Source organism: Hemitrygon akajei, chromosome 5 (genome assembly GCF_048418815.1).
Source record: "Hemitrygon akajei chromosome 5, sHemAka1.3, whole genome shotgun sequence".
Classification (NCBI taxonomy): domain Eukaryota; kingdom Metazoa; phylum Chordata; class Chondrichthyes; order Myliobatiformes; family Dasyatidae; genus Hemitrygon; species Hemitrygon akajei.
Genome location: NC_133128.1, coordinates 162,237,152 through 162,264,148, shown reverse-complemented (window position 1 = coordinate 162,264,148; position 26,997 = coordinate 162,237,152). Strand labels below are relative to the sequence as shown.

The 26,997-nt window shown below is 41.0% G+C and overlaps 1 protein-coding gene across 1 annotated transcript in view; it reads left to right on the top strand.

Annotated features, from left to right (window-relative positions):
- itgav (integrin, alpha V) overlaps positions 1-19,629 on the top strand; it is a 106,754-nt gene extending 87,125 nt beyond the window's left edge. The window contains exons 24-30 of the mRNA XM_073047046.1: positions 5,706-5,805; positions 8,252-8,410; positions 12,267-12,374; positions 13,726-13,839; positions 14,651-14,752; positions 14,834-14,956; positions 18,367-19,629. Coding sequence (XP_072903147.1) covers positions 5,706-5,805; positions 8,252-8,410; positions 12,267-12,374; positions 13,726-13,839; positions 14,651-14,752; positions 14,834-14,956; positions 18,367-18,468 — 808 coding nt within the window. The 3' untranslated portion in view covers positions 18,469-19,629. The remainder of the gene's footprint in view (positions 1-5,705; positions 5,806-8,251; positions 8,411-12,266; positions 12,375-13,725; positions 13,840-14,650; positions 14,753-14,833; positions 14,957-18,366) is intronic.
- The last annotated feature ends 7,368 nt before the right edge of the window (positions 19,630-26,997 follow it).

Genomic DNA, 26,997 nt, shown 5'->3' with positions numbered 1-26,997 from the left:
TATTAAAATAATTAAAATTAATATCATCTGCTATTGTGACTTGATTTTAACTTCTTCCCAAAATGGATGGCGTAAAGAATTCATGCAGGATTAATAACTTTGCAACACCATTAAGGAGCCCAAAACTGCACACAATACTCCAAGTGTGGTCTCACGAGTGCCTTATCGAGCCTCAACATCACATCCCTGCTCTTATATTCTATACCTCTAGAAATGAATGCCAACATTGCATTTGCCTTCTTCACCACCGACTTAACCTGGAGGTTAACCTTTAGGGTATCCTGCACACTCCCAAGTCCCTTTGCATCTCTACATTTTGAATTTTCTCTCTATCAAAATAATAATCTGCCCATTTATTTCTTTCACCAAAGTGTATGACCATTCACTTTCCAACATCGTATTTCATTTGCCACCTCTTTGCCCATTCCCCTAAACTAACTAAGTCTCTCTGCAGGTTCTCTGTTTCCTCAACACCACCTGCTCCTCCACCTTTGTATTATCAGCAAATTTAGCCACAAATCCATTAATCCCATAGTCCAAATCATTAACATACATCGTAAAAAGCAGCAGTCCCAACACCGACCCCATGGAACTCCACTGGTAACCGGCAGCCAGCCAGAATAGGATCCCTTTATTCCCACTCTCTGTTTTCTGCTGACCAGCCAATGTTCCACTCATGCTAGTAACTCTCCTGTAATTCCATGGGCTCTTATCTTGCTAAGCAGCCTCATGTGCGGCACCTTGTCAAAGACCTTCTGAAAATGCAGTACACCACATCTACTGCATCTCCTTTGTCTACCCTGCTTGTAATACCTGGAGTATTGTGTACAGTTTTGGTCTCCAGGTTTAAGGAAGGATATCCTGGCTGTAGAGGAAGTGCAGCGTAGATTCACAAGGTTAATTCCTGGGATGTCCGGACTGTCTTACGCAGAGAGGTTAGAGAGAGTGGGCTTGTACACGCTGGAATTAAGGAGATTGAGAGGGGATCTGATTGCAACATATAAGATTATTAAGGGATTGGACAAGATAGAGGCAGGAAATATGTTCCAGATGCTGGGAGAGTCCAGTACCAGAGGGCATGGTTTGAGAATAAGGGGTAGGTCATTTAGGACAGAGTTAAGGAAAAACTTCTTCTCCCAGAGAGTTGTGGGGGTCTGGAATGCACTGCCTCGGAAGGCAGTGGGGGCCAATTCTCTGGATGCTTTCAAGAAGGAGCTAGATAGGTATCTTATGGATAGGGGAATCAAGGGATATGGGGACAAGGCAGGAACAGGGTATTGATAGTAGATGATCAGCCATGATCTCAGAATGGCGGTGCAGGCTCGAAGGGCTGAATGGTCTACTTCTGCACCTATTGTCTATTGTAATTTCCTCAAAAAATTGCAGTAGTTTAGTCAGGCAGGATTTTCCTTTCAGGAAACCATGCTGGTTTTGGCCTATCTTGTCATGTGCCTCCAGGTATTCCATAATCTCATCCCTAACAGTCTATTCCAACAACTTCTCAACCACTGATGTCAGGCTAACAGCTCTATAGTTTCCTTTCTGGTGCCTCCCACTTTTCTTAAATAGCAGAGTAACATTTGCAATTTTCCAGTCATCTGGTACAATGCTAGAATATATTGATCCTTGAAAGATCATTGTTAATGCCTCCACAGTCTCTCCAGCTACTTCCTTCAGAACCTGAGGATGCATTCCATCAGGTCCAGGAGATCTATCCACCCTTAGATCATTAAGCTTCCTGAGCACCTTCTCAGTTATATTTTTCACTGCACAAACTTCACTTCCCTGACACTCTTGAATGTCTGGTATATTGCAGATGTCTTCCACTGTGAAGACTGATGCAAAATACGCATTCAGTTCCTCAGCTATCTTGGTGTCTGTCATTACAATATCTCCAGTGTCATTTTGTATTGGTCCTATATCTACCCTCAACTCTCTTAAATTCAGCTGTCTTTATATACTTAAAAAAGCTTTTAGTACTTTCTTTGATATTAGTCGCCAGCTTCCTTTCATAATTCATCTTTTCCTTCCTAATGCCCTTCTTAGTTTCGTTCTGCATGTTTTTAAAAACTTCCCAATCCTCTATCTTTCCACTAGCTGTGACTTCCTCGTAAGCCCTCCCTTTTGCTTTTACTTTGGCTCTGACTTGTCAGCCACGGTAGTGTCCTTCTTCCATTAGAAAATTTCTTTTTATTTGGAATATATCTGTCTTGCACTTTTCTCGTTTTTCACAGAAACTCCAGCCATTGCTGCTCTGCTGTCCTTCCTGCTAGTGTCCTTTTCCAGTCAACCTTGGCCAGTTCCTCTCTCATGCTATAGTAATTTCCTTATTCCACTGAAATACCGACACATTGGAATTTAGTTTCTCCTTCTCAAATTTCAAAGAGAACTCAACCATATTGTGATCACTGTTCCCTAAGTGTTCCTTAAGCTTAAGCTCTCTTATCACCTCTGGATCATTGCACAACACCCAGTCTAGCACAGCCGATCCCCTAGTGGGCTCAACAACTAGCTGTTCTAAAAAGCCATCCCTTAGACATTCCGGTTACTTGGGCCATCAGTTAATCAGGGCTTCTGCATATTTGGAACAATACTTAAAGAACAAAAAGTAATCAAGAAAATAGCTAGGATCCCCTTTGTTTATTTGGAATACTCTACCACTTAATAGGGACAGGAGACAGCTGCCAAACAGTTTCTAACTAGCGTCAGTCATGTGCACATGTGGCTGTTAGACACTACGCTGTGTTTGGAGCGAACAGATTTTAAATGGTGTCAGTTGAGTATGGTTGTGCTCAAAAAAACAGTGATTATTGTCACTGATAGTTGGTGAAAAAAAGCAGTTAGACAATTTAGAACTCTTTTGCTCACTGCGGTTTCAAGCATTCAGGTGAGGAGGTGCAAGAAAAGGCCAGGAGGGAAAAATGAAATGATTTCACTACTTCAAGTTAGAAACTACAAAGAATTTGAAGGCATCAACAATCGCCTTGAATGTTACAACAAAAATAAAGATTTTAAAGATGCAGCTGTTGAAAACATTATATGAAGGCAGTTCATGATCTGTACTAGGTGCCTGCACTGATTTTGGTCATTTACAGTCAATTAAAAGACCATGGCAGCATGCACCGGATGAATTCCGCTGTCAGTACCTATTAAGAACTAATAGACAGTTTTATTGTACTGTTGTAGTCTTAGTAGTGTTCCAACTTGTTCTGTATTTCATTTAAATACATAATTTGTTACTCAGTTTGTCTTTATTATACCTATTTAACTATTTCTATGAAACTTGGCTAATTGGGAAGACATTTAATTGGGCCAAAATGCACTGGTCCTGATGTGCCCCTTGTGACTTAAAGATATAACATTCAAGCTGTATTGTTTATTCTTTGTTCTTGGAGATCCATGATTTCCTATGACCTCCAACGTATCTTGATTTTCACCCAAGGTTACTCTTCACTTCCCATCCCTGTAATCATTCCAAGGTGCCACTAAACTTTGCCACTGCTCAATTTGCTTTCCATTGTTGCATTAGGGAGACCACTCAGATTGTATTCAATGAGAGTAGACTTCATCACATCTCCACTGGAGGCTAAGTGGGTAATAGCTTCTCCAAAGCACAGGCATTCATAGATTACAGCCATGATAACCTATTAAATAGCCTGGTTTCAGCAGGAAATGATCTGCAGAGTCTGTTATTTCTGTGAATGAATAAAACATTTTGGGACCAATAGGGCTAGTGAGATTTTTAAAAGGTGTCAAGGAGGGCTTCTGAGCTGCCCAAACAATCTTCATGGAATTTCTTCGTTATATTGGTGTTGCTTCATGCACCCATGCTGAGTTTGTCAATTTCATCAACTTTGCCACCTACTTTCAACCTGATCTTAAATTCACTTAGTCCATTTTGACACCTATCTCTCTCCTCGATCTATCTTCATCTTTGCAAACAAACCAAAAGATTTTTAAAAACCTACTGATTCCCATGGCTATCTTGACTCTGCATCCAGTGCATCATTCTCTACCCACCCTGTCTCCTGTAAAAATGCCATTTCCTTTTCCCAGTTTCTTCACCTCCACTGCATCTGTTCCCAGGATGAGGCTTTCTTCCAGGACATCAAAGAACAGTGTTTCCTTTCCTCCACCATCGATGCTGCCCTCTCCTGCATCTTCCCCATTTGCCAAACTTACACGCTCACCTCAGCTTCCTGCCGCTTTAACTGGGAAAGAGTTTCTCCTGTCCTCGCCCACCACCCCATAAGCCTCTGCATCCAATGCATCATTCTCCGCAATTTCTCCCATCTTCATTGGGATCCTACCACCAAATGTATCTTTATACCCCTCCCCTTGTTTTCTGCAGGGTTTACCCCCACCAGCAATGATTCTCTAATACATTTGTCCTTTCTCATTAATCTCCCTGTGGGCACTTATCCCTGCAAGCGGAAGGAGTACTACATCTGCCCCTTTACCTCCTCCCTCACCTCGATTCAGCTCCCTAAACAGTCCTTCCAGGTGATGCAACACTTCACCTGCGAACCTGTTGGGGTTGTCTACTGTATTTGATGGGACCTCCTTACTTTGGTGATTGCCAGCGTAGATTAGGGGAGCACTTTGTTGGGCACCTGCACTTCATTAGCAAAAAGCGGGATTTCCTGATGGCCAACCATTTCAATTTCATTTCCCATTCCCATTCCAATATGTTGGTCTACTGCCATGATGAGGCCACGCTCAGTTTGGAGGAGCAACACCTTGTATTCTGTATACGTAGCCTCCAACCTAATGACATGAACTTCAATTTCTCCAACTTCTGATTATTTTTCCCTCTTCCCCCTTCCCTCTTCAACTTCCCACTATGGTCCACTCTCCTCTCTTATTGAATTCCTTCTTCTCCAGCCCTTTTCCTTTTCCACCTATTACCTCCCAGCTTCTTGCTTCATTGTCCCTCCCCCATCCACCTAGCTTCACCTGTAACCTTCTAGATTGTACTTCTTCCCCTCTCCCCACTTTCTTAGTCTGGCATCTTCGCCCCGCCTTTCCAGTCCTGATGAAGTGCCTCAGCCTGAAACTTGGACTCTTTATTCATTTCCATTGATGCTGCCTGACCTACTGAGTTCCTCCAACATTTTGTGAATGTTCATAAAATGCTCTACTCCAGTCAATTTTCAAAAACATCTCTGAGAACCTCTTGTCAAGGATGGCTGGGGTGGACTTGGAGATCTCCATAGTCCTTTTGAGCATCGACCATGCCTGTAGGCCCATTATTCTTCACTAGCCTATCTCAAGTCCTCCTTATCCTTTGCAAGCATTTCCTCATCTGCTTCCATTCATGCAATGGCAAAACTGAAAAAGCTGTGTTTCTACTATGCTTCCTTTTCGAGCTGGCTGCACAGATTGCAGCTGCTAGCCTACATGAGGACTATGACACAGTGCTGAAACCAGCAATGTCAGCATAGAAAATGACAATATGACTCTGTGAACCCTGTTAGTTGAACCTCTTTGTATGATCTCCATTAACAGAATTGGGGTAGCGTGCAGAGCTATTTGTGTGCCTTGGGCAGTTTCTGTCCCCTTGTTTCTTACTGTCGTTTTGCAGTAAAGCGTTAGTCTCTTGTGCTCCAATGTCAGAATTATATTATTAATGTTGGGTAGTTGAATAGTTTGTTGTAAGCTTGCTATATTCTTTCCCACTCTAATATTTTTAATTATTTGGCTAGCGTTTCTTCTCCTGATCAGCTGTTTTTACCCATTGCGAACTGGAAAGAAGACCCTCATAATGAGGAGGAAGTGGGTCCATCAGTCATGCATGTCTATGAGGTTTGTACTGACTTGTTCTTTAGAGTGCTCTGTTCTATCTGTCCTTGGGCATGATATTGTTGCCTTATTCTGAATATCTATTTAATATTAGATTCATTATTTATAATCATTAAGGATGAAATTACCATTTCAGTGAATGTATGAAAGAAATCTTATTCTTGCAGCTGAATTTTAGTGGTTGCATTTCAGACTTTTTCCTGTCTTTGATCTTCATAGCAGAAAAGGCTGTTTTGCAGGCAGACCAAGATTTTCCAATGAATTGAAGTAGCTCTCTTTTAGAAGGCTGAGTATTGAAACCTTCATTGAACTACCTGCTTCATTAAGAATTGTTTTTCATATTAAATTAATTCTGGATGTTGGCAAGAATTTAACACAATTAATAGTTGTAATTTGAAGATGGTGCTGTACAGCTTCCTTGGAGCAAATAGCTACGAGGAAGAACTAATCATGGAAAGTTGTTTTTTAGTTGGCAATATCCACTTAAAATTGTGGGGAAGTAAGTGCCCACAATAATTAGTTTTGAAAGTCAATACATCATTAATATTCAAAGACGGAAGTTTTGTACCAACCGGCTCCTGGCTCAAGCTACAAAGAACCAACTGTCCTCATTGATGACACTCGTCTCAATGTTGTCAACAAGTTTTGCTGCCTGGGCAGCATAGTAACATCTTCAGCTTCTCTGAATGTAGAGATTGAGTCAAGAACCAGAAAAGCCTGCTTTGCCTTTGGTCAGCTGAAAGATCGAGTTTGGTCACAGAACATCAGGTTGGCCACCAAGTGCAAGGTATACAGGGCCATTGTCATATCAGACTTGCTGTACAGATGTGAGACGTGGTGCCCATATCAGAGTCACTTACACCAGCTTGACCGACTGCAGCAGCGTCACCTACGTTCTCTGATGAAGATCACCTGGCAAGACAAGGTCTCCAATACCGAGGTCCTCTCTCGAGCCGGAATGCCAGTAGTTTCAACCTTGGTGATGTCAGCCCAACTGTGCTGGGCAGGACATGTTGTCAGAATGCCTGACGGAAGACTGCCCAAGGACATCTTGTATGGCCAACTGTCCAGAGGTACCCGAAAACGAGGAGGCCAGCGACTATGGTACAAGGATGTTCTGCACAGGAGCCTCAAGAAAGCTGACATTGCCCATCAACATGGGAGGATCTGGCTCAAGATCACTCACAGTGGAGGGACGCCATCAGAAAAGGTATGGATGCTGCTGAGAACAAGCTCATAGAGGCAACAGAGGAAAAGCCACAGGAAGCACCACAGCAGAGCTTCTGCCCCTGTTGCCCCTCCAGGCCTCACCTGCCAGGTATGCAGCAAGCAGTGCCTGTCAAGGATCGGCCTGTACAGCTACTCCAGGACGCACATATCAAACCCCACTAACTAACTGAAAGGAACCAACAACATCCTATGGGATGGATAGCCAGAACCAGTCATATATTTATGGATATGACAAAAGAGTAAAAGACTGGGAATAAACTCTTTCTGAAAAACTTTTTAAAATTCCTGGAGAAGATGAGCAAATCACCTTATGTGATATAAAATGCTGTCTTCCTCCCCAGTCCCAAGGTTCTTTACATGGATCTAATGATCTAAAGCAGGGGTGTCAAACTCATTTTAGGTCACGGGCCGGATTGAGCAAAATGCAGCTTCATGCGGGCCGAATCAGTCGGACGCGTGCGAACGCAGCTTTCGTTGCCTCCGTTTTTTCAGCCTGCTCTCATGTGTCTCAGTCTCTGCTATAACTACAAAGTGTTTCACTTTACAAATTCCGTTTCTTATGAAGAAGACTGCCGAATAAACACTAAAAACCCTGAAAACCTGGCACCTGAATAAACTCAGCATTAGCCACATCATACGCCATAGGTGCTTCGATTACTGGGGCCACCTTTAATAGTAATTAGATATTATCTCGCAGGCCAAAGATAATTCCACCGTGGGCCGGATTTGGCCCGCGGGCCTTGAGTTTGACATATATGGTCTAAAGTGTGCAGGAAACGTGTCAGGAAAAACAGTGCTCAATACAAAGAACTGGTCCAGTTTATTGGAAACATGGTCTCAAGAATAGTGTAGCAGTATTGGATTTAAACTTAAAACCACTAATTAAGAATCTGTTGATCCAGTGTATATATTAATGAAATGCAGCACCTGGCACTTACAAGGCTGAACTTGGTAAGAATTAAGATCCAGTCCATGCCTTGGAGTTCGTCAGAATGCAGATGTAGCCTCTGCAATGGGAGTATTACAAGAATACAAATAATGTCAACATATCATGGGGCTAGAGTGTGTCGCGAAAAGTGACTGACAGGGTTTTTTAAAAAGACACCATAGCCTATAATGGTGTGCTAAACAGTGTGAATCACAGGAACATAACAATATTATTGCTGTCATAATTGCTAATATTAAAGCATGAGTGTTAACCAAATATTCTCTTTTGAAGTTACGGAATAATGGACCAAGTGCTTTTAGCAAAGCCATGTTTGATCTGCAATGGCCCTACAAGTTTAAGGATAATTTCTTGTTATACGTAATGGAGTACACCGCTGAGGGTCCTATGAATTGTACGTCAGACACCATTATCAACCCTCTGAAATTAAAGGTAGATATTGCATTTATTAGTTTTAGCAAGCACTATTATTATTTTTTATGTGTTTTTGGTATATGGACACATGACTTAATTGTATTGAGAAAGCACTGTGACTGAAACTTTTGGTGGTGATGCTCTCGTAATCATGGTAGATAGAGAATTTCAATCCAGCACAATGAAGGAATTATCTGTCAGGGACAGAGCGTAACTTGAAGGTTCCTGAGACATTATTCAATCTCAAGTAATCTTTGGGGGTGAAAAGGGTATTCAGTGAGATCATTTGTAAAATGCTCTCTCATGGGTCGTGATTTTCTTTTTTGCATTTGTACCCATGTCAAAGTTCAAAAGTTAAAAGTAAATTTATTATCAAAGTACAATATATGCAATGCGGAGATTCATTTTCATGTGGACATATGCCACATCTATGGAATAATAACCATAATAGAATCAATGAAACCACCCAACCAGGGTGCTGAACCAAAGTGCATAAGATGACAAGCTGTGCAAATACAAAAAGAAGAAGTAATAATAAATAATTTAAGCAGTAAATATCAAGAACATGAGATTAAGAGCCCTTGAAAGTGAGTTCTTTGGATGTGAGAAGATTTCAATGACGTTGCAAGTAAAGTTGAGTTATCCTCTTTGGTTTAAGAGCTTGATGATTGAGAGGTATTAACTGTTCTGGAACTGGTGGTGTGAGTCCTGAGGCTCTTCTACACCTTCCTGGTGGCAGCAGCAAAAAGAGAGCATGACCTGAGTGGTGGGGTTCCTGAACAATGGATGCTACTTTCCTGAAACAACATTTTATGTAGATGTGCTCAATGATTGTGAGGGTTTTACCTGTGGTGGACTGGGCCGTATCCAGTACTTCTTGTAGGATTTTCCATTCAAGGGGATTGGTGTTCCCATACCAGGCTGTGATGCAGATAGTTAGTGCACTCTTCACTACACATCTATAGAAGTGTGTCAAAGTTTTAGATGTCATGCTGAATGTCCACAAACTCATAAGGAAGTAGAGGTGTTACCATGCTTTCATTGTAATTGCACTTGCATGCTGGGCCCAGAACAGGCTCTCCAAAATAATAACACAAATATAAAATTTCTAACCCTCTCCACCTCTGATCCTCTGAGGACTGGCTCATGGACCTCTGGTTTCCTTCTTCTGAAGTCTAAAATCAGCTCCTTGTTCTTGCTGTCATTAAGAGACTGTTTTCATAACAGTCTCGCTCCTGTATGCTGATTCATCACCACCTTTGATATGGCCTATGATAGTGGTATCATCAGCAAACCTGAATATGGCATTGGAGCTGCGGTTAGTCATACAGTCCTAAGTGGAAAGTGAGTATAGCAGGGAGGATTGTAGTGAGTGGTGAATATTTATCTGCATTTTTGCCAAGCTTTGTGGATGATTGTGAGGCTTTGGGTTTGGAAGTGAGCCATTTATAAGAGCATACAGGCCTTAGCTCTGGCCTGCAGCTTTAGTGAAAATGTCAAAACTGAGGTAATAGAGGATCTGATGATGATCCTGTAAAGGAACTTAGTGCGATCATAAGTAATTTGCAAAGCACTTTTCAAACCTTTTTGCTTGCGTTGTGTGCTTCACCATGATTGAATATGGTGATGTATATGAATTCCTTGCTTGTTATCAACTGACCAAATGCCTATTGCTGATCACCTTGGGTTTAGTAGAGCAGGAGAGATTTCATCTAACCTAATCGGTTGTGAGACTGATATCTTTCTTGAGATTCTTGTGGTGTTTAACTTGCCAGTGCAAGTTTTTTCATTAGGGTTTTGCATTATTCTAAGGTGTGCATGGTACTGCTCCTGAACTCTTTGTATTCTATATTGAACCAATCATTTTTTATTAGGTTGATTATCAGCAGAATGAGCAAAGTTGCATGTAATCGGAATATACTACAGTTCAGTTTCCCACGGTATTGCACTTGGAAAGTTAAAAAGAGATTATGTTATGTGGGTGCTCATAAAACTGGCATTTTAAAGTGCTGATGTTGATGTGAAACTGAGTGGCATGTACACTTTATCAATGAATTTATGCCATAATTAAGAGATGGAGAAATATATAAACAATTTAGGAATATTAGATATTAAAATAAAATTTTGCAGAGAGCAATATAGTTGTGCAAGTGCACGTTGAGTACCCCTTATCCAGAATATCAAAATTAGAAAACCTCCCAAATGTTTTTGAGTGCTGACATGACGTCACAAATGGAAAATTCCACAAGGCACTGGGAAGGTTCCCAGGCAGTGTGTGGGTCTCTGCACCACAAACAGTTCTGACAAGTGACCTCTCATAGAACATAGAAATCTACAGTACTTTACAGGCCCTTCGTCCCACAATGTTGTGCTGACCATGTAACATACTCTTAGAAACTGCCTAGAATTACCCAACTGCATAGCCCTCTATTTTCTAAGCTCCATGTACCACTCTAAGAATCTCTTAAAAGACCCTATTGTATCTACCTCCACCACTAGCACCCTCATTGCATTCCACGTGCCCGACGCTCTCTGTGTGAAAATCTGACCCGACATCCCCTCTGTTCCTACTTCCAAGCACCTTAAAACTATGCTCCGTTGTGTTACCGTTTCAGCCCTGGGGAAAAAGCCTCTGACTATCCACACAATCAATGCCCCTCATCATCTTATACACCTCTATCAGGTCACCTCTCATCCTCCATCGCTCCAAGGAGAAAAGGCAGAGTTCACTCAACCTATTCTCAGAAGGCATGCTCTCCAATCTAGGCAACATCCTTCTAAATCTCCTCTGCACCCTCTACAGTATCCACATCCTTCCTGTAGTGAGGTGACCAGAACTGAACACAGTACTCCAAGTGGGGTCTGACCAAGGTCTTATATAGCTGTAGCATTATCTCATGGCTTAAATATGTGATGAACAGAAATTAATAAAAAATAGGAAAACACTGCATAAAGCAGAAATTGAATATCTTGATCTTGTATTGAAAGTGGATTAATCAGCGTTGGAGTGAACCTGTACCACTTAACGGTAAGCTGATCATGAAACAAGCAAAGATCTATCATGACAAACTGAAAATTGCAGATAATTGTTTCATGCAGCAAAGTATAAAAAAAATTATATAAAACTGCAACCCCACCCCCCGTCGTAGTTGCTGTAGAATGGGTGTCTGTTTGAAATCGATGGTGGATGTGACCATTTGCAGCTCTGAAATCCAGTAATAGATGTGGTTGGAGGTGGTTGTTCAACTCCGTGCCCTTGGCAAACTTCTATAGATGTGTCGTGGAAGATGTTCTGACTGGCTGCACTACAGCCTGCTATGAGAACGCCAATACCTGTGAGTGGGAAATCCTACAAAAGGTAGTGGATTCGGCCCAGTACATCACAGGTAAAGCCCTCCCAACCATGTGGCACATCTACATGAAAAGTTGTCGTAGGAAAACAGCATCCATCATCAAAGATCCTCACCATCCCGGCCATGCTCTTTTCTTGCTGCTGCCATCAGGTAGAAGGTACAGATGTCCCAGGACTCGTACTTGCAGGTTCAAGTTACTACCCCTCAACCATCAGGCTCTTAAACAAATGAGGATAACTATACTCATCTACCAAAATGTTCCTGCAACCAATGGTCTCACTTCAAGGACTCTTTACCTTGTTATTTCATGCTCTTGTTATTTGTTGCTATTTATTTATATTTGCATTTGCACAGTTTGTTGTCTAATATACTCTTGCTCTTACATTGATCCTGTTTACAGTTACTATCCTATAGATTTTCCGAGTATGCCCACAGGAAAAAGAATCTTAGGGTTGTATCTGGTGACATGTATGTACTCTGATCAGAAATAATGACCTTTTTTATTATCCATTTTATTGCAGACAGCAGATTCTAAGGCAAACCAGTCGTCACCTGCAACTGCAAAACCAGAAACTCGACACCTCCGAAAAACCAGAAGTACGAATGAATTAGAGGGGATTCAAGTGCTGGTATGTATCCAGCAGAACCAATGCTTGACTCTCAGTTGTGTTCCCGCAGATGTTCAAAGCCTCATTGCACAAAGCCTTTCAACCAGGAATATCAGTTGGTATAAATAACAATATTGGGAGGCAAGTTGAGTCTTGAGTTTTGAAGAAACTGAATTCTAAAGGATATCGTGATTCTAGTTTTACTCCATACCCAGTCCTCTGCAGTTCAAGTGATGGGAAACCTAGCTTAAAGTAATTTCTAAAATTCCTTTTCATTTCCAAAATGTCTTTTCTCTTCCAAAGGTGCTTATTTGCAGCAGGTTTTGTTTCTACATGTGCCAATCAGTGATTTTTGACTAGATGACAATTCTTAGCAAGATACTAAACCAAGGGGCAATGCAGTCCCCATCAGTCCCATATTCCTTCCTAAAGCATCGCTGAACATTGAGCATTAATGGGAGCCTGGTAGTTTTTCTTCCAATAAATCACGGTTTACTTATTTTATAAATACCTCAGTGGATGGTGCAGATACAGTATAAATCAGTATTGAAACTGCATGTTTTATTAGAGCTATTGTGGTATTTTCCATTTTTAAAATTAAACATTGGAAAAAGCTGAAATTAATTCTTTAATTCATAATTATTTACGAGGAGTGATCGATAAGTTTGTGGCCTAAGGTAGAAGGAGTCAATTTTAGATAACTTAGCACATTTATTTTTCAACATAGTCCCCTCCTACATTTACACACTTAGTCCAGCAGTCATGGAGCATATGGATCTTGGACCTTTAGAAAGTGTCCACAGCAGGGGTGATTGATAAGTTTGTGGTCTAAGGTAGAAGGAGATGAGTTAATCAGCTCTTGTTACATTCACATGTAGTTCATCTCTTTGAGTGATTATGCAGAAAGTTTGACATTAATAACTCATCTCCTTCTACCTTAGGCCACGAACTTATCAATTACCGCTGATGAGTTATTAACTTCAAACTTTCTGCATTATCACTTGAAGAGTTGAACTGCACGTGCATGTAATGAGAGCTGTATAACTCATCTCCTTCTACCTTAGGCCACAAACTTATCAATCACCCATTCGTGGACACTTCCTGGAGGTCCAAGCTCTGTATGCTCCACGACCGTTGGACTAAGTGTGTAAATGTAGGAGGGGACTATGTTGAAAAATAAATGTGCTAGGTTTTCTAAAATTGACTCCTTCTACCCTAGGCCACGAACGTATCAATCACTCCTCGTACAATGTAGTTGTGTAAATAAATATGCTTTGAATGTCCCAAGTTTCCCGTAATTAGTCTCATTTTTTTTATAGAACATATTTGAATCCATTGACATAAGTTCTCTTAAATATGTTAATTCCCCTAGGAATGTGGCTCTGCAGATTGTATGAAAATAAACTGTCAGATTGGCAAACTGGAAAGGGGCAAGAGTGTAGTTCTGCACATCCGGTCACGATTATGGGCTGAAACATTCATGCAGGTGAGTAGCAGGGAGTTTAACTTCTGCATAAACTTTGTCCTATTTGTCCAGTTAATTTAATGCAACATGCACAAAAACAGTGAGATCCAGGTACACCAAAAAACTTGCAGCAGCATTACAGGCACATTGGTACAGACAATGCACAGAATACAAATTATACTCAATTCAAGATAGGGAAGAGACAGGAAAAAAAAAACTCATTTGGTGTATTTATTGTTCCAGCAGTTAATTTTATGGGATAATCAAGATTCAAAGTACATTTATTGTTAAAAGTATGTATGCAGCATTCAACCCTAAAATTCATCTTCTGCACATATAGGCACAAAATAAAAAAACCTTGGAACCGACCCGTTCAAAGAAAATCATCAACACCCCCCCCACAAACAAAAATAAATAACAGCTACAAAAAATGAGCAAAATCATGGAATATAAAACACAAAATCTGAAGGCATATTTCAGTTCAGCTCAGTGTGCATCATCTGCGAGCTGCCCCAAGTCAAAAATCACTCAGAAGTAGCAACGAGAAAGGAGCAACCAGAGCAAGAACACATCATAAACTTGAATTAGAGTTCACACGAGCTAGAAACCGTGGTGATTAAACCTTCCTCTGTCACCATCCTCCAACGGCATCGGGGGTGAGGGGGGAGAGAGCAAGAGAGACCATTCATTCAATGGCAAGGATATACAAGTTATTAGTAAACAGATATATAAGCTATTGGATCTTACGGGAACTTTCCTGAAGAAGACTGTTTGGAAGGCTCTTATAAAACATCAAAATAAATGGTCTTTCCATTTTCTTTTTTGTTGCTAGAAAGAAAACCAGTCCTACTCCTTGAATGCTTCAGCAACATACAATGTCATAGAAATGCCATATAAAAACTTTACTGCTGAGCTTCCCTCTGGGTTTATTGTGGTAAGTGCCTATTTTGGATCTGTTAGTGCAATTGAAAATCAAGCTTTATTGTGTAACCAGCAGTTTTTTTTTTAATTGCAGGTCACCACTTTAGTGACTTGGGACAAGCCAATGGCTCCTCACCAGGTGCCATTTTGGGTCATTATACTGGCACTCCTGGCAGGTCTCCTACTTCTAGGCCTCTTGGTACTTATCATGTACAAGGTAAGTGCTATACATTGCTGGGCATTTAACTTATAATCAGTCTCTGGAAAGTGCAGAGAGGTCACTGGATAATAGACTAATGTGTACGTTGACTTTCACTCAATAACCAAAATAGTAGATGAGGGTAGGCCAGTGAATGCAGAGGCCTTCAAAGTCCTGCATGGCTTGACCTCATGGAATCCAGGGAGAGCTGGTTAGGTGAGGGTCTGGTTTGGAGGGGCCGCTGCACAGAATCGTGGAAAGCTCAGCCAGCTCCAAAATGAGCAGTAGCCTCCCAAGCAATGAGGACAACCCAGCGCTGGGGACGACTTGGTACTTGGACAGTTTAAATGGACTGTAAAGGAAGTGTGTCAGGACCGGAGGCGAGAGTTGGGGCTGGTTCTGCTCTGTGACATTTACTCTGTTCTTCTCGGTGCTAGGGCTGTGCTCTGCTTTGGGTTTTGTGTCTGCAAGCCTCGCAACGATTTGCCCTGCGGTGTGAGGAACTGGGCCTGCTCCGGTTGCTTGGACTCACTTTTGCTCTGAATGCTGTTGCTTGCTTTTATTGTTTGCATGATTTGGTTTTTTTTCTCTCTTTGCGCATTGGGTGTTGGTCTTGGTTTTTTAATTGGGTTCTTTCGGGTTTCTTGGTTGACAAATATCAAGGTTGTATAATTTAATACGTACTTTGATCTCGAAAAGGTGGCATCCATGATTAAGGACCCCTATCACCCAGGATATGCCCTCTTCTCATTACTATCATCAAGGAAGAGGTTCAGGAATGTAAAGACAAAGACTCAGTGGTTTAGGAACAGCGTCATCCCCTCTGCCATCAAAATTTTGAATGCACAATAAATTAATGTACACCACCAGGCTATTTTCCCTTTTATTCCCCCTTTTTTTTTTTGTTACGGGCAAATGTGACATTTTGGAAAGTTAAACCAGAATAGGACTTGTGCTATGATTGGTAGGGCAGTAAGGAGTGTAATGGAACAGAGATTCTGGAAAACGAGTGTATTGCTCAGTGAAACAGCTTCACAGGTAGACTGTGTAATGGAAAAGATTTGGCACACGGCCAGCACTTCATCGGTCAGGGCACTGAGTACTGAAGTTTGGGCATCATGTTGCAGTTGCGTAAGTCATTGATGAGGCTGCGCACTCTACAGTTTTGGTCACCTGTTGTAGACAAGACCTGGATAAACTGGAAAGAATGCAGAAAAGATTTGCAAGCATGTTGTCAGGACTAAAGGGCCTGAGTTACAGGCAGGTTTTGGGTGTACACTCAGAGGCTACTTTATTAGGTAAACTGTACACCTGCTCATTAATGCACATATCTAATCGGCCAATCATGTGGTAGCAACTCAGTGTATCAAAGCATGTAGACATGGACAAGAGGTTCAGTCTAAGTGACTTTGACCATGGAATAATTGTTGGTGCCAGATGGTGTGGTTTAAGTATCTCAGAAACTGCTGATCTGTGATTTTTGTGCACTAGAGCTCTAGAGTTTAAGTTCTGTGTGTGAAAGCACCTTGTTAATGAGAGAGGTCAGAGGAGAATGGTCAGACTTGTTCAAGCAGCCAGGAAGGTGACAATAACTTAGATAACCACACATTACAACAGTGGTGTGCAGAATATAATTTTTGAATGGACAACACGTCAATTGTTGAAGCAGATGGGCTATAGCAGCAGAAGACCATAAAATACACTCAGTGGCCACTTTATTAGGTACAGGAGGTATGTGATAAAGTGGCCACTGAGTGAATGTTTAACTGTTCTATCCTAGCTATTTATCGTACTGAACATGCATTCATTGGTAGTTTAATACGATTAATGTTACAATATTAATTTTTAAACTGAGGTTGGAGGGAAAGTAAATTCCTCTAATATACATAGACAATGTAAATTTGACAAATAATCTTGATGCAATACATTGAAACTACTAAAGAGAATAATGAACCCATGAAACTAAAATTGTAGACAGCCGGAAGATATTGTAATTAACACTACAGGAGCATTGTGGAAAGTAAAAGAGGCAGATGAAATTACTCAACTTGGTAAACCATAGATCTTTGGAAAGATACGTTGGTTTAATTAGTTACCTGAGCTATTTTAAAAATAAGCATATTAAAAGACAGGCACAAAGTAACATAATTACATTTGTAATGTTTGGAATAATAATCCTCTTCAAGGATGAGGTTTAAGCTTCAGGTTTTATTGCTGGGTGCCAGCTGTTGCTGGTAAATCTGAATAAGTCTGTGTAAATCCGAACAAGGCAGGGATTTATCATGATTATTTAAAAATCAGTAATTGAACCTTAATGTTGGGATCTGTGCTTTTTCAAGTAGATTATACTATTCATTCAGGTGTTTGTTTAGGATACTGGAGTGTTCTAAATTTAAGCGCTTCACAGAACCTGGTACCTTCCATGAGAGCAAAAGAGAGTGTCTTGATAATCTGTGGATATCATAGAATGATAGAAAACCTGCAGCACAATACAGGCCAAGTTGTGCCGAACATGTCCCTACCTTAGAAACTACTAGGGTTACCCATAGCCCTCTATTTTTCTAAGCTCCGTGTACCTATTCAAAAGTCTCTTAAAAGACCCTATCGTATCCGCCTCCACCACCATTGCTGACAGTCCATTCCACACACTCACCACTCTCTGCGTAAAAAAAAAACCCAAAAAAAACTTACTCCTGACATCTCCTCTGTACCTACTCCCAAGCACCTTAAACCTGTGCCCTCTCGTGACAGCCATTTCAGCCCTGGGAAAAAGCCTCTGACTATCCACACAATCAATGCCTCTCATCATCTTATACATCTCTATCAGGTCACCTCTCATCTTCCGTCGCTCCAAGGAGAAAAGACTATGTTCACTCAATCTGAAGTAGAAGTAGGTTGTTTTGTTTTGGGATAACATTATGATCAGAATCACCAACTCTAGTTAAATCCAAATAGCAAAGCATTCTTTAATTTATTATATTGCGAAGTGTAATATGTTTATAAGATTTTACCCAGTTGCTGGAAAGGGAACAGCTTTAGTTTCTTTCTTTGAGATGAAAAGAGATTTGTTCATCAGTGATGTTCTTGCCAACATCAACTCTGTGATGTTCTTAAATGAAAACTTTGAACATTTTCAGTATATTCATGCTCAGTACTGACGAGAGGTGAAAATCCTTCATCCTACAGTACCTGTCTGCATTTTCAGCAGGACCAAAACATTGGTGTAGAGTCGTAGAACTGAAATATCAACTGTTCCTCCATCCACCATTTCCTGACCTCCTAATTGTTTCTATCATATTGTTTTATTTCCAATTTCTACAATTTGCGCATTTTTAGATTCACATTTGCACTAAATGTGGTATTGTTCAGTGATGTGATTTAATTTAGAAGGACTACAGTGTTTTTTTTTCGCACATGTCTACATGCAGATTGGTTTTTTCAAACGTGTCCGACCACCGCGTGAAGATTCCATAGAACGGCAGCAGCTTCAGCCACAGGAAATGAATGGAGACGGGACTACAGAAGCTTAAGCACCACTTGATGTTAAATAAACTGTCCAAAACAAACCTAAACCCTGGACTTGAAGTGAACAACCTAACTAACGTGGTATGAAATGAACTGTCAAGAATGCAGTCTGCATTAGCATCTTCATTTGTAATGACATGGTTATAGGTACAATTGTTGAGCAAGAGCAATATAAATTTAGCTTTGCTGGTTCCTACTGATGTGGTTCATGTATTTCATTGCACTGAGTAGCACTTCAAAATCTGCAAAAAGCTGCAGGTTTAAATGATGAAATCCTTGGCCACAGTTGCTGGTACACTTGCAGCAAACTGTTTTTCATTTTAACATTGGAAGTGCAATATCACGATAGGTTAGTAGATCCTCACTGAAAAGCAAATGATTGTCATTTAAGAATAAGACCTCTTAAATGTACTAATTGCTTACATTTGTGAATTAACATCTTTTTTTTTTGTAATATTACCTGTTGCCAATATACTTCGAGAAAAGAAAATGGTTTTACAATGAGAATGTATTTCTAAAAGAAGTCTTGGGATGTGACTTGATTGCCCATATTGGGTGAATAGAGAGAAATGTGGCTTGTAGTTTTGTTGCATTTTATTTTGGTTAATGGTGGGAATTATTGAGCAAATGTACAATGCACTACAGTGGAGTATTTTGATACTACTTGCTGTGGACTCCTCTTACCAGAAACCTTTCTGTTTCTTGGTTGCACTCTTTAGCATTACATAACCCAGACTGTCACAGATTTGTGTAACTTCATTGAAACCCTAAATACAATTCACTGCCCCATCGGATCATCACGTAATATTCAGCTCACTCTTTTATTCTTATTTATACAGACTGCCCTGTTCTGAGCTGACAACCAAGTTGTAATGCAATTGTTTTTTTTAAAATTGCTTACATTTGTGAAGTGTTGATAAAGCTGTTTGATTACTAATGATAATTATGCTGCATTTAATAAAAATAAAATGCACAGATATTTTCAGAATTCGTTTTGATCAGAATATCAGGCAGTCTTTCTGCTTGTAGGTTTTAATTTTTTTCATGAATAAATGAGTATTTTGGCATGTATCTTAAAATTTACACTTGTTCTTTTGATAGCTTATATCTATGGGGTAATTGTATTTCATAGCTTTTTAAAGGGAATAAATGGGTTATGAATTTCAGAGTCTGAGTCATCCTTTGAAACTATAGTCACTGATTAATAATCATGAACAATTTTTCAACACAATGGTCAGGAAATGAGAGGGTTAAGACCACATTTGGTCATTGATGAATAACTGTAATTATTGATTTCATATATATGAAATAAATCCTGTCATGGCTGAAATTCCTTTTGATTCCACAGCACAAATGTCAAAATAGTACTGTTTTCCACAAGGCTAGTGCCAAATCTGCATTTGGCTGTTTTGCAGAAATGTTGGTCATTTTTTCAGTAATTTTGTATATTTGGCATGTGATTAATGTAACAAATAGCATTGTGTATTGGTGGTTTTAACTGCTCGCAGAGTTTGTATTAAATCTGAAGCACCTGCATTTAGGATTTAGAATAAATTTAGTTTGTGTGGTAGTCCTACCACACGATCAGCCTAAAATGTTCCTGTTCTAGATCTATGTGGTGGCACATTAATTTCTGGCAAAGGTGGTGCATTCACTCATTAATCTCACTTTTACATGTTGAGCCTTGTAAAATTGCAGGAAACAAGCTCAGGGTGAGGTGGTGAGAGACAAAAGAACGTTTTGCAACTGTTTTGTCAGCAACTGGAAAGAAATAGATAGCTCTTTGGGAAATTATCCTTTATTGGAAAAGATTTAATCATCCTTTCCAAATTGTAATCTGTCATTTTATCTAATTCTTTTAATTCCTGACAGACCTCTCTATTCCAATTGTACTTTCATATTTTTCAATTTTACCAAAGGTATTCTACATGTTTTCAGCCTTGAATACCAATGGTCAATTCTTGGTATCATATTTTTAAAAGGAGGCATTGGTTACTTTTAGAAATGATCAGCAGCACTCTAAGGATGGACTTAAAACTGTTAGGCTAGAACCTAGAGTATGCAAATTGTACTACGCTTAGAACCTTTCACACAATTCTAGAAACATCCTCACTGCAATCTACAAAGTTCATTATATTGGTATCTTATGGAGGGTGTGTTTTTTAAAAAAATATATGGAAGCAAAGAATTTAATAATAGATAATTGATCCCAAAGCAAATCAGTGTCACGGTAGAATTACAAGTGCACAGATATACAAATATTAGAAGAGAAGTAAAAAAGAACAAAAAATAAATTACCACAAACAGTCTAACAGGAGGGGGTCATCACTTCCTCGGCTATAAGTTGACTCATTTGGAGCAGTGCAGTTGTCTATTACTAACAGTGCTCCTCCTTTCAGCCAAGGTGGCATGCAGAGGGTGAGAAACATTGTCCAGAATTGCCAGAATTTTCTGTAGGGTACTTTGTTCCACCACAGCATCCATAAGATATAGGAGCAGAATTAGGCCAGTTTGCAATTCTGGTCACCTCACTACAGGAAGGATGTGGAAACCATAGAAAGGATGCAGAGGAGATTTACAAGGATGTTGCCTGGACTGGGGAGCATACCTTATGAAAACAGGTTGAGTGAACTCTGCCTTTTCTCCTTGGAGTGACAGAGGGTGAGAGGTGACCTGATAGAAGTGTATAAGATAATGAGAGGCATTGATCGTGTGGATAGTCAGAGGCTTTTTCCCAGGGTTGAAATGGCTAGTACTACAGGGCATAATTTTAGGGTGCTTTGAAGTAGGTACAAAGGAGAAATCAGGGGTAAGTTTTTACGCAGAGAGTGGTGAGTGCATGGAATGGGGTGGCGGTGATATAGACGGAAACTATAGGGTCTTTTAAGAGGTTCCTGGGTTGGTACATGGAGCTTAGAAAAATAGAGGGTTGTGGGTAAGCCCAAGTAGTTCTAGGGTAAGGACATGTTCAGCACAGCTTTGTGGGCTGAAGGTCCTGTATTGTGCTGTAGGTTGTCTATGTTCTAGGCCATTCAGCCCATCAAGTCTGCTCCCCATTCCATCATGGCTGAACCCGGATCCCACTCAACCCCATACACCTGCCTTCTCGCCAAATCCTTAGTTTCCTGATCAGTCAGCGCATTAATCAATCAACTGAAATATAACCACAAACTTGGCCTCCACTGCAATCTGTGGCAGAGCATCCCACAGATTTTACTACTCTCTGGCTAAAAAACTTCCTCCTTACACCTGTATTCTAAAGGGTCGCTCCTCAATTTTGAGGCTGTGCCCTTGAGTTTTAAAAGCTTCCCAATCATCCAACTCCCTACTCACTTTTGTTACCTTGTATGCCCTTTCATTGGCTTTCATGCAGTCCTCAGCTTCCTTCATCAGCCACTGTTGCCTACCCCAAGCGCCTTGTGAACTTTTCCCAGAAACTTCAGTAATTTCTGTTCTGCTGTCATCCCTGCCAGTATCCCCTCCAATCCACCTGAGCAAGCTCCATTCTCATGCCTCTGTAATTCCCTTTATTCCATTGCAATACTACCACATGTGACTTATATTTCTCCCTCTCAAATCGCACTATTAATTAAATCATATTATGATCACTGCCTCCTAAAGATTCCTTTATATTTAAGCTCCCTCATAAGATCTGGGTTATTACGTAATACCCAATCTAAGATGGCCTTTCCCCACGTAGGCTGAAGCACAAGCTACTCTAAAAAGCCATCTTGTAGGCATTCAACAAATTCCCTCTCTTTTAATCTGACACCAATCTGATTTTCCCAATCCCCTTGCATATTGAAGTCCCCTATTACAATTGTGTCATTACCCTTATTACATGCCTTTTCCAGCTCCCTTTGCAATCTCAACCCCACATCTTGGCTACTATTTGGAGGCCCATATATGATTCCCATAATGTTTTTGTTACCCTTGTAATTTCTTAACTCCACCCACAAAGATTTAACATTCTCTGACCCTATGTCACCTCTTTCTAAAGATATAATTCCATCTCTTACCAGCAGAACCACACGACTGCCTTTGCCTTCCTGCCTGTCCTTTTGATACAAAGTATATCCTTTTATGTTAAACTCCCAACTATGGCCTTCTTTCAGCTATGACACAGTGATGCCCAGAACGTCATAGCGACCAATCTCTAATTGTGCCACGAGTTCATCCACCTTCTTCTGAATGCTACACACATTTAAATACAACACCTTCAGTCCCGCATTCTTCGCCATTTTGAATTTTGCCACTGTGTACAATTTAACTCTTTGCTCTGTTTGCATTATGTCCAGTTTGACTCCTATAACAGAGCACAACACCACGTAGGAGATTTATACTGGCGACAACAGACTGGTAGAACATGTGAAGGAGAAGCCTGCATATTCCAGAGGACCTCCGTCTCCTCAGGAAGTAGAGGTGACTGGCCTTGTACACAGCCTCTGTATTGGTGCTCCACTCAAGTCTGTCATCCAGGTGCACTCCCAGGTACTCTTTAGTCCTCATCACATCCACGTTGTTGCCATCAATAGTAACAGGGAGCAGTGCAGGCTTAGCCTTCCTAAAATCTATCACCATCTCCTTTGTCTGACAGATGTTGAGCTGGAGATGATTCAGCTTGCACCATTTGACAAAGTCCTCCACCAGGGTTCATCCTCCCGCCCTCCCTTTATACACCCAACTATAGCTGAGTCATCAGAGAATTTCTGCAGATGACATGACTCTGTTGTATCTGAAGTCAGAGGTATATAGGGTAAACAGGAAGGGAGCCATTACAGTCTCCTGTGGGCCCCAGTGCTGCCTATAGCCATGCTTATACACACAGCTCTGAAGCTACACAAACTGTGGTCTGCCGGTCAGGTAGTCCATTATCCAGGATACCATGGAAGTGCCAATCTACATTGAAGGGCGCTTCACCCTCCCCCCCCCCCCCCCCCCCCCCAAAATGGGGAAGTAGAAGAAAGCCCTTAACACCAAGTGGAGTCATCGGGACGCCGCTGTGACAACGTTTTTTTTTAGCAGGCTTTTTTGTTTTTATGAGGCTGAGTTGCTAGCTCGATGCTCAACCCAGCACGGATGGAAAGCATGCAAGGGGGCCGGCTGGATTCGAACTCGGGAGCCTTCGCTCCAAAGTCCGGTGCTGATGCCACCAGCCAGCTCCCAACAATGGGGGCTCTATGGTATTGAAGGCACATGAGAAATCAAAAAAACATTATCCTCACAGTGCTGACCTGCTTATCCAAATGAGAGTAGGTTCTGTTCAGCAGGTACATGACAATATCATCAACTCCAATGTGCTCCTGCTAGGCAAACTGCAGCGGGTCAAGGGCTGATCTGACCGTGGTTGGAGGTGAGCCAGGACCAGCCTCTTTAGGGTCTTCATGATGTGTGAGGCCAGGGCCACAGGACGGTAGTCATTCAAGACTTTTGGTTGGCCCTCCTTGGGTACTGGGACCACACATGATGTTTTCCACACAGTTGGGTCCTTTTCCAGGCTGAGACTCAGATTGACAATGTGCAAGTGGACTCCACTCAGCTGGTCAGCACACTCCTGTCCAATGCTTTGCTGTGCATGAATTCCCCCAGAGCCCTTCTCAACTGCTCAGTAGTGAAGGTGAGTCCACGATGACTGGACAGTTGGAAGGTGGAGGCTGGGGGAGGTGAAGATCGGGACGATAGTGGTTGGTAGGTGTAGGGCAAGGAGGGGATGTGGACAGTGGTAGCCTGTGTTGTTCATCCACGTGTTGAACTGGAGAAGGGAGGTGGGGAGGCGTTGGTGCTGAGGGAGCATTGGGTGCCTTGGTACCTGAACTCGTGCTAAAGGAGGTGGGAACAGGCTGGCCATTGTCAAACCTATTGAAGAATTGGTTCAACTCATTAGCCCATTCATGGCTGCATTCTGAGGCACTACAGCCTGGCTGACTAATGTCATGCACTGTAAGGTGAAGCTCATTTAACAGTCCAGGATGGCAACTATCAACATTTTTCCAAGGGTTTTCCAGGAGGGAATGAGTAGTTAAACTTGCACAGTAATCAGTAGTTAGTAATCAGCACAGACTTGGTGGGCCAAAGGTCTTTCTTTCTATTCTACCTCTATCTGTGACTCTGAGAGGAAGCTGTGGCCATTATTGGCTAAGTGATTGTGTTTCATTGCCATTCAGGTTCATGCTGCCAAGGGCCACTTTTATGGTGTCGCCCTTATACTCTGGTCTTGCATTGTACCCGTTTCTTGCATTGATAGGCATTTAGACTAGCCACAGTTACTGCAGATCAGAAGCAGGGTGGCTTGTCAATCAGTTGGTAAGGATATTGGTGGCTCATTAGGCAAGTTGTCTGAATTTTCAAAATGCCTTGTTTGAGACTTAACCATTCGCAGTGATTGTCCATCAATTCTCCTTGTTGATTACTTTGGCACACTTCTATTTGGTCCCATATTTCAATAGTGGATTGTCATTTGAGATAGTTGAATTTCCAAATGGAATAAAGTGTTGAAATGTCCCTCGGGTACAAAGTGCACAGGTAGTCAATGAAGTCGTTCGAACTGAAGGGAGTAGTGGCCCGATAAGTGAATTGTCACAGATGGATGGATTGAATAAAGATTGTTTGAATGATAATGGTTTAAGTGATGCTTGTACCCACAAGAAAATAGGAGCCACTCAGCCTCTCTTGTCTATCCCAGCATTCAAAAGATCACGGCTGATATATGCTGGCCTTAACTGCTTCTCTGTGGCAGGTCCCCATAGCCCTCAATATTTTAACTATCAATACACCCTCAGCATCAAATGTCCAGAGATCCACTACACTCAGAATGAATCTGTGCAACTTAGTCTTAAATGACTGGCACTTTTTAATGACCCCTTGTTTGCGACTCCCTCATTCGTGGAAACATCTCAACATCGACCAAGTAAAAAATAAAAAGAGTAATAATTGACACAACAAACTTCTTAACCTACAGATCAGCATTAATAAACCTGATTCTTGTTACAAGAAAAACAGGAATAAATTTGTTAAATTGATTCTCCAATAGTCTGAAGGTCATGAAAGCTAGCGAGATAAGTAAATGCACAAGGAAGAGAAGACTTTGACAAGCTTCTGTATATGTGTAGAGGAGTGTATATTGACTGGCTGTATCACAGACCAGTGTTCAAACAGCAATGCTCTTGAATGGAAAATCCTACAAAAGGTAGTGGATGTGGCCCAGTCCATCATGGGTGAAGCCCTCCCAGCCTTTGAGGACATCTACGTGAAACACTGTCGCAGGAAAGCATCCATCATCAGGGACCCCCCACCACACAGGAATGCTCTCTTCTCACTGCTACCATAGGGAAGAAGGTACAGGAGCCTCAGGCTCGCATCATCAGGTTCAGGAAGTTACTACCCATCGGCCATCGGGCGAAATGTTTCCACAACCAATGGACTCACTTTCAAAGACTCTTTGTATCATGCTCTTGCTATTCATTGCTTATTTATTTATTTATTGTTATTTCTTCCTTTTGTATTTGCACAGTTTGTTGTCTTCTGCACTCTGGTTGAATATCCAAGTGGGTGGTCTTTCACTGATTATGTTAATGGTATTATTCTATTGATTTAATGAGTGTGCCCACAAGAAAATGAATCTCAGGGTAATATATAGTGATATGCATGTACTTTAATAATAACTTTACTCTGATCTTTTAATGGGGTATGGTGGTTACATAATTTTAATGGAAGAGGTTTGTGAATGGACAGTATGGATGATTATCTTTTGTCTTTGCTGTCTATTTTAAGCAAGCAGAATCATGTTCAACATGGAGAGGCTGCAAACCATGAAATCATGTATATGAGGATACCTCTTTAATATTTTTCTAGTAAAAACAAAAGCTAAAGAACCCACTCAAAGTAACAGAAAACCAATATAGGCCCTTCGGCCCACAAAGTTGTGCCGAACTGTCCCTACCTTAGAAATTACTGGGGTTACCCATAGCCCTCTATTTTTCTAAAAAAAAACATCAGCACATTAAGAATTTATTTTTTAGTCTAAAATTATTGCATTCTAAAGCCAGGAGTCTGCTTATCACGTGGAAGAATACAGAGCCTTCAAGCTGACCAAAATAAAGTTGGAGCAAAGTATGTCCAATCTGACTGAAATAGGAACATTAAAATTCTTTGTGTAAATGTTTAACATCCCATCTGAAAGGTTGCTGAGAGTACAGTCTTACTGCTGCAATCCAATTGTATTTTGGTTAATTCTCTGAATTACTAAGAGATTACACTGATAATGCCTACACCATCATAAAGTACCCCAAGCTACTTTAGTAGTGTGTCTTCAAGTAATTTGACACCAAGCTAATAAGAAGGAGTTAGGAGAGATGACTATTTCTGTACAATAGATCTTAAGGAACATCTCTAAAGAAGAAAGGTTTTTGAAAGGAATTCCAGAACTTGATGGCTTGGTAGCTGGAGGCATATTTGCTGCAACTGAAGCAATTAACATTGGAATTTGCCCCAGCTGAGAATTGAATGTGCAAAGACCTGAGAGTTGTAGTACTGTA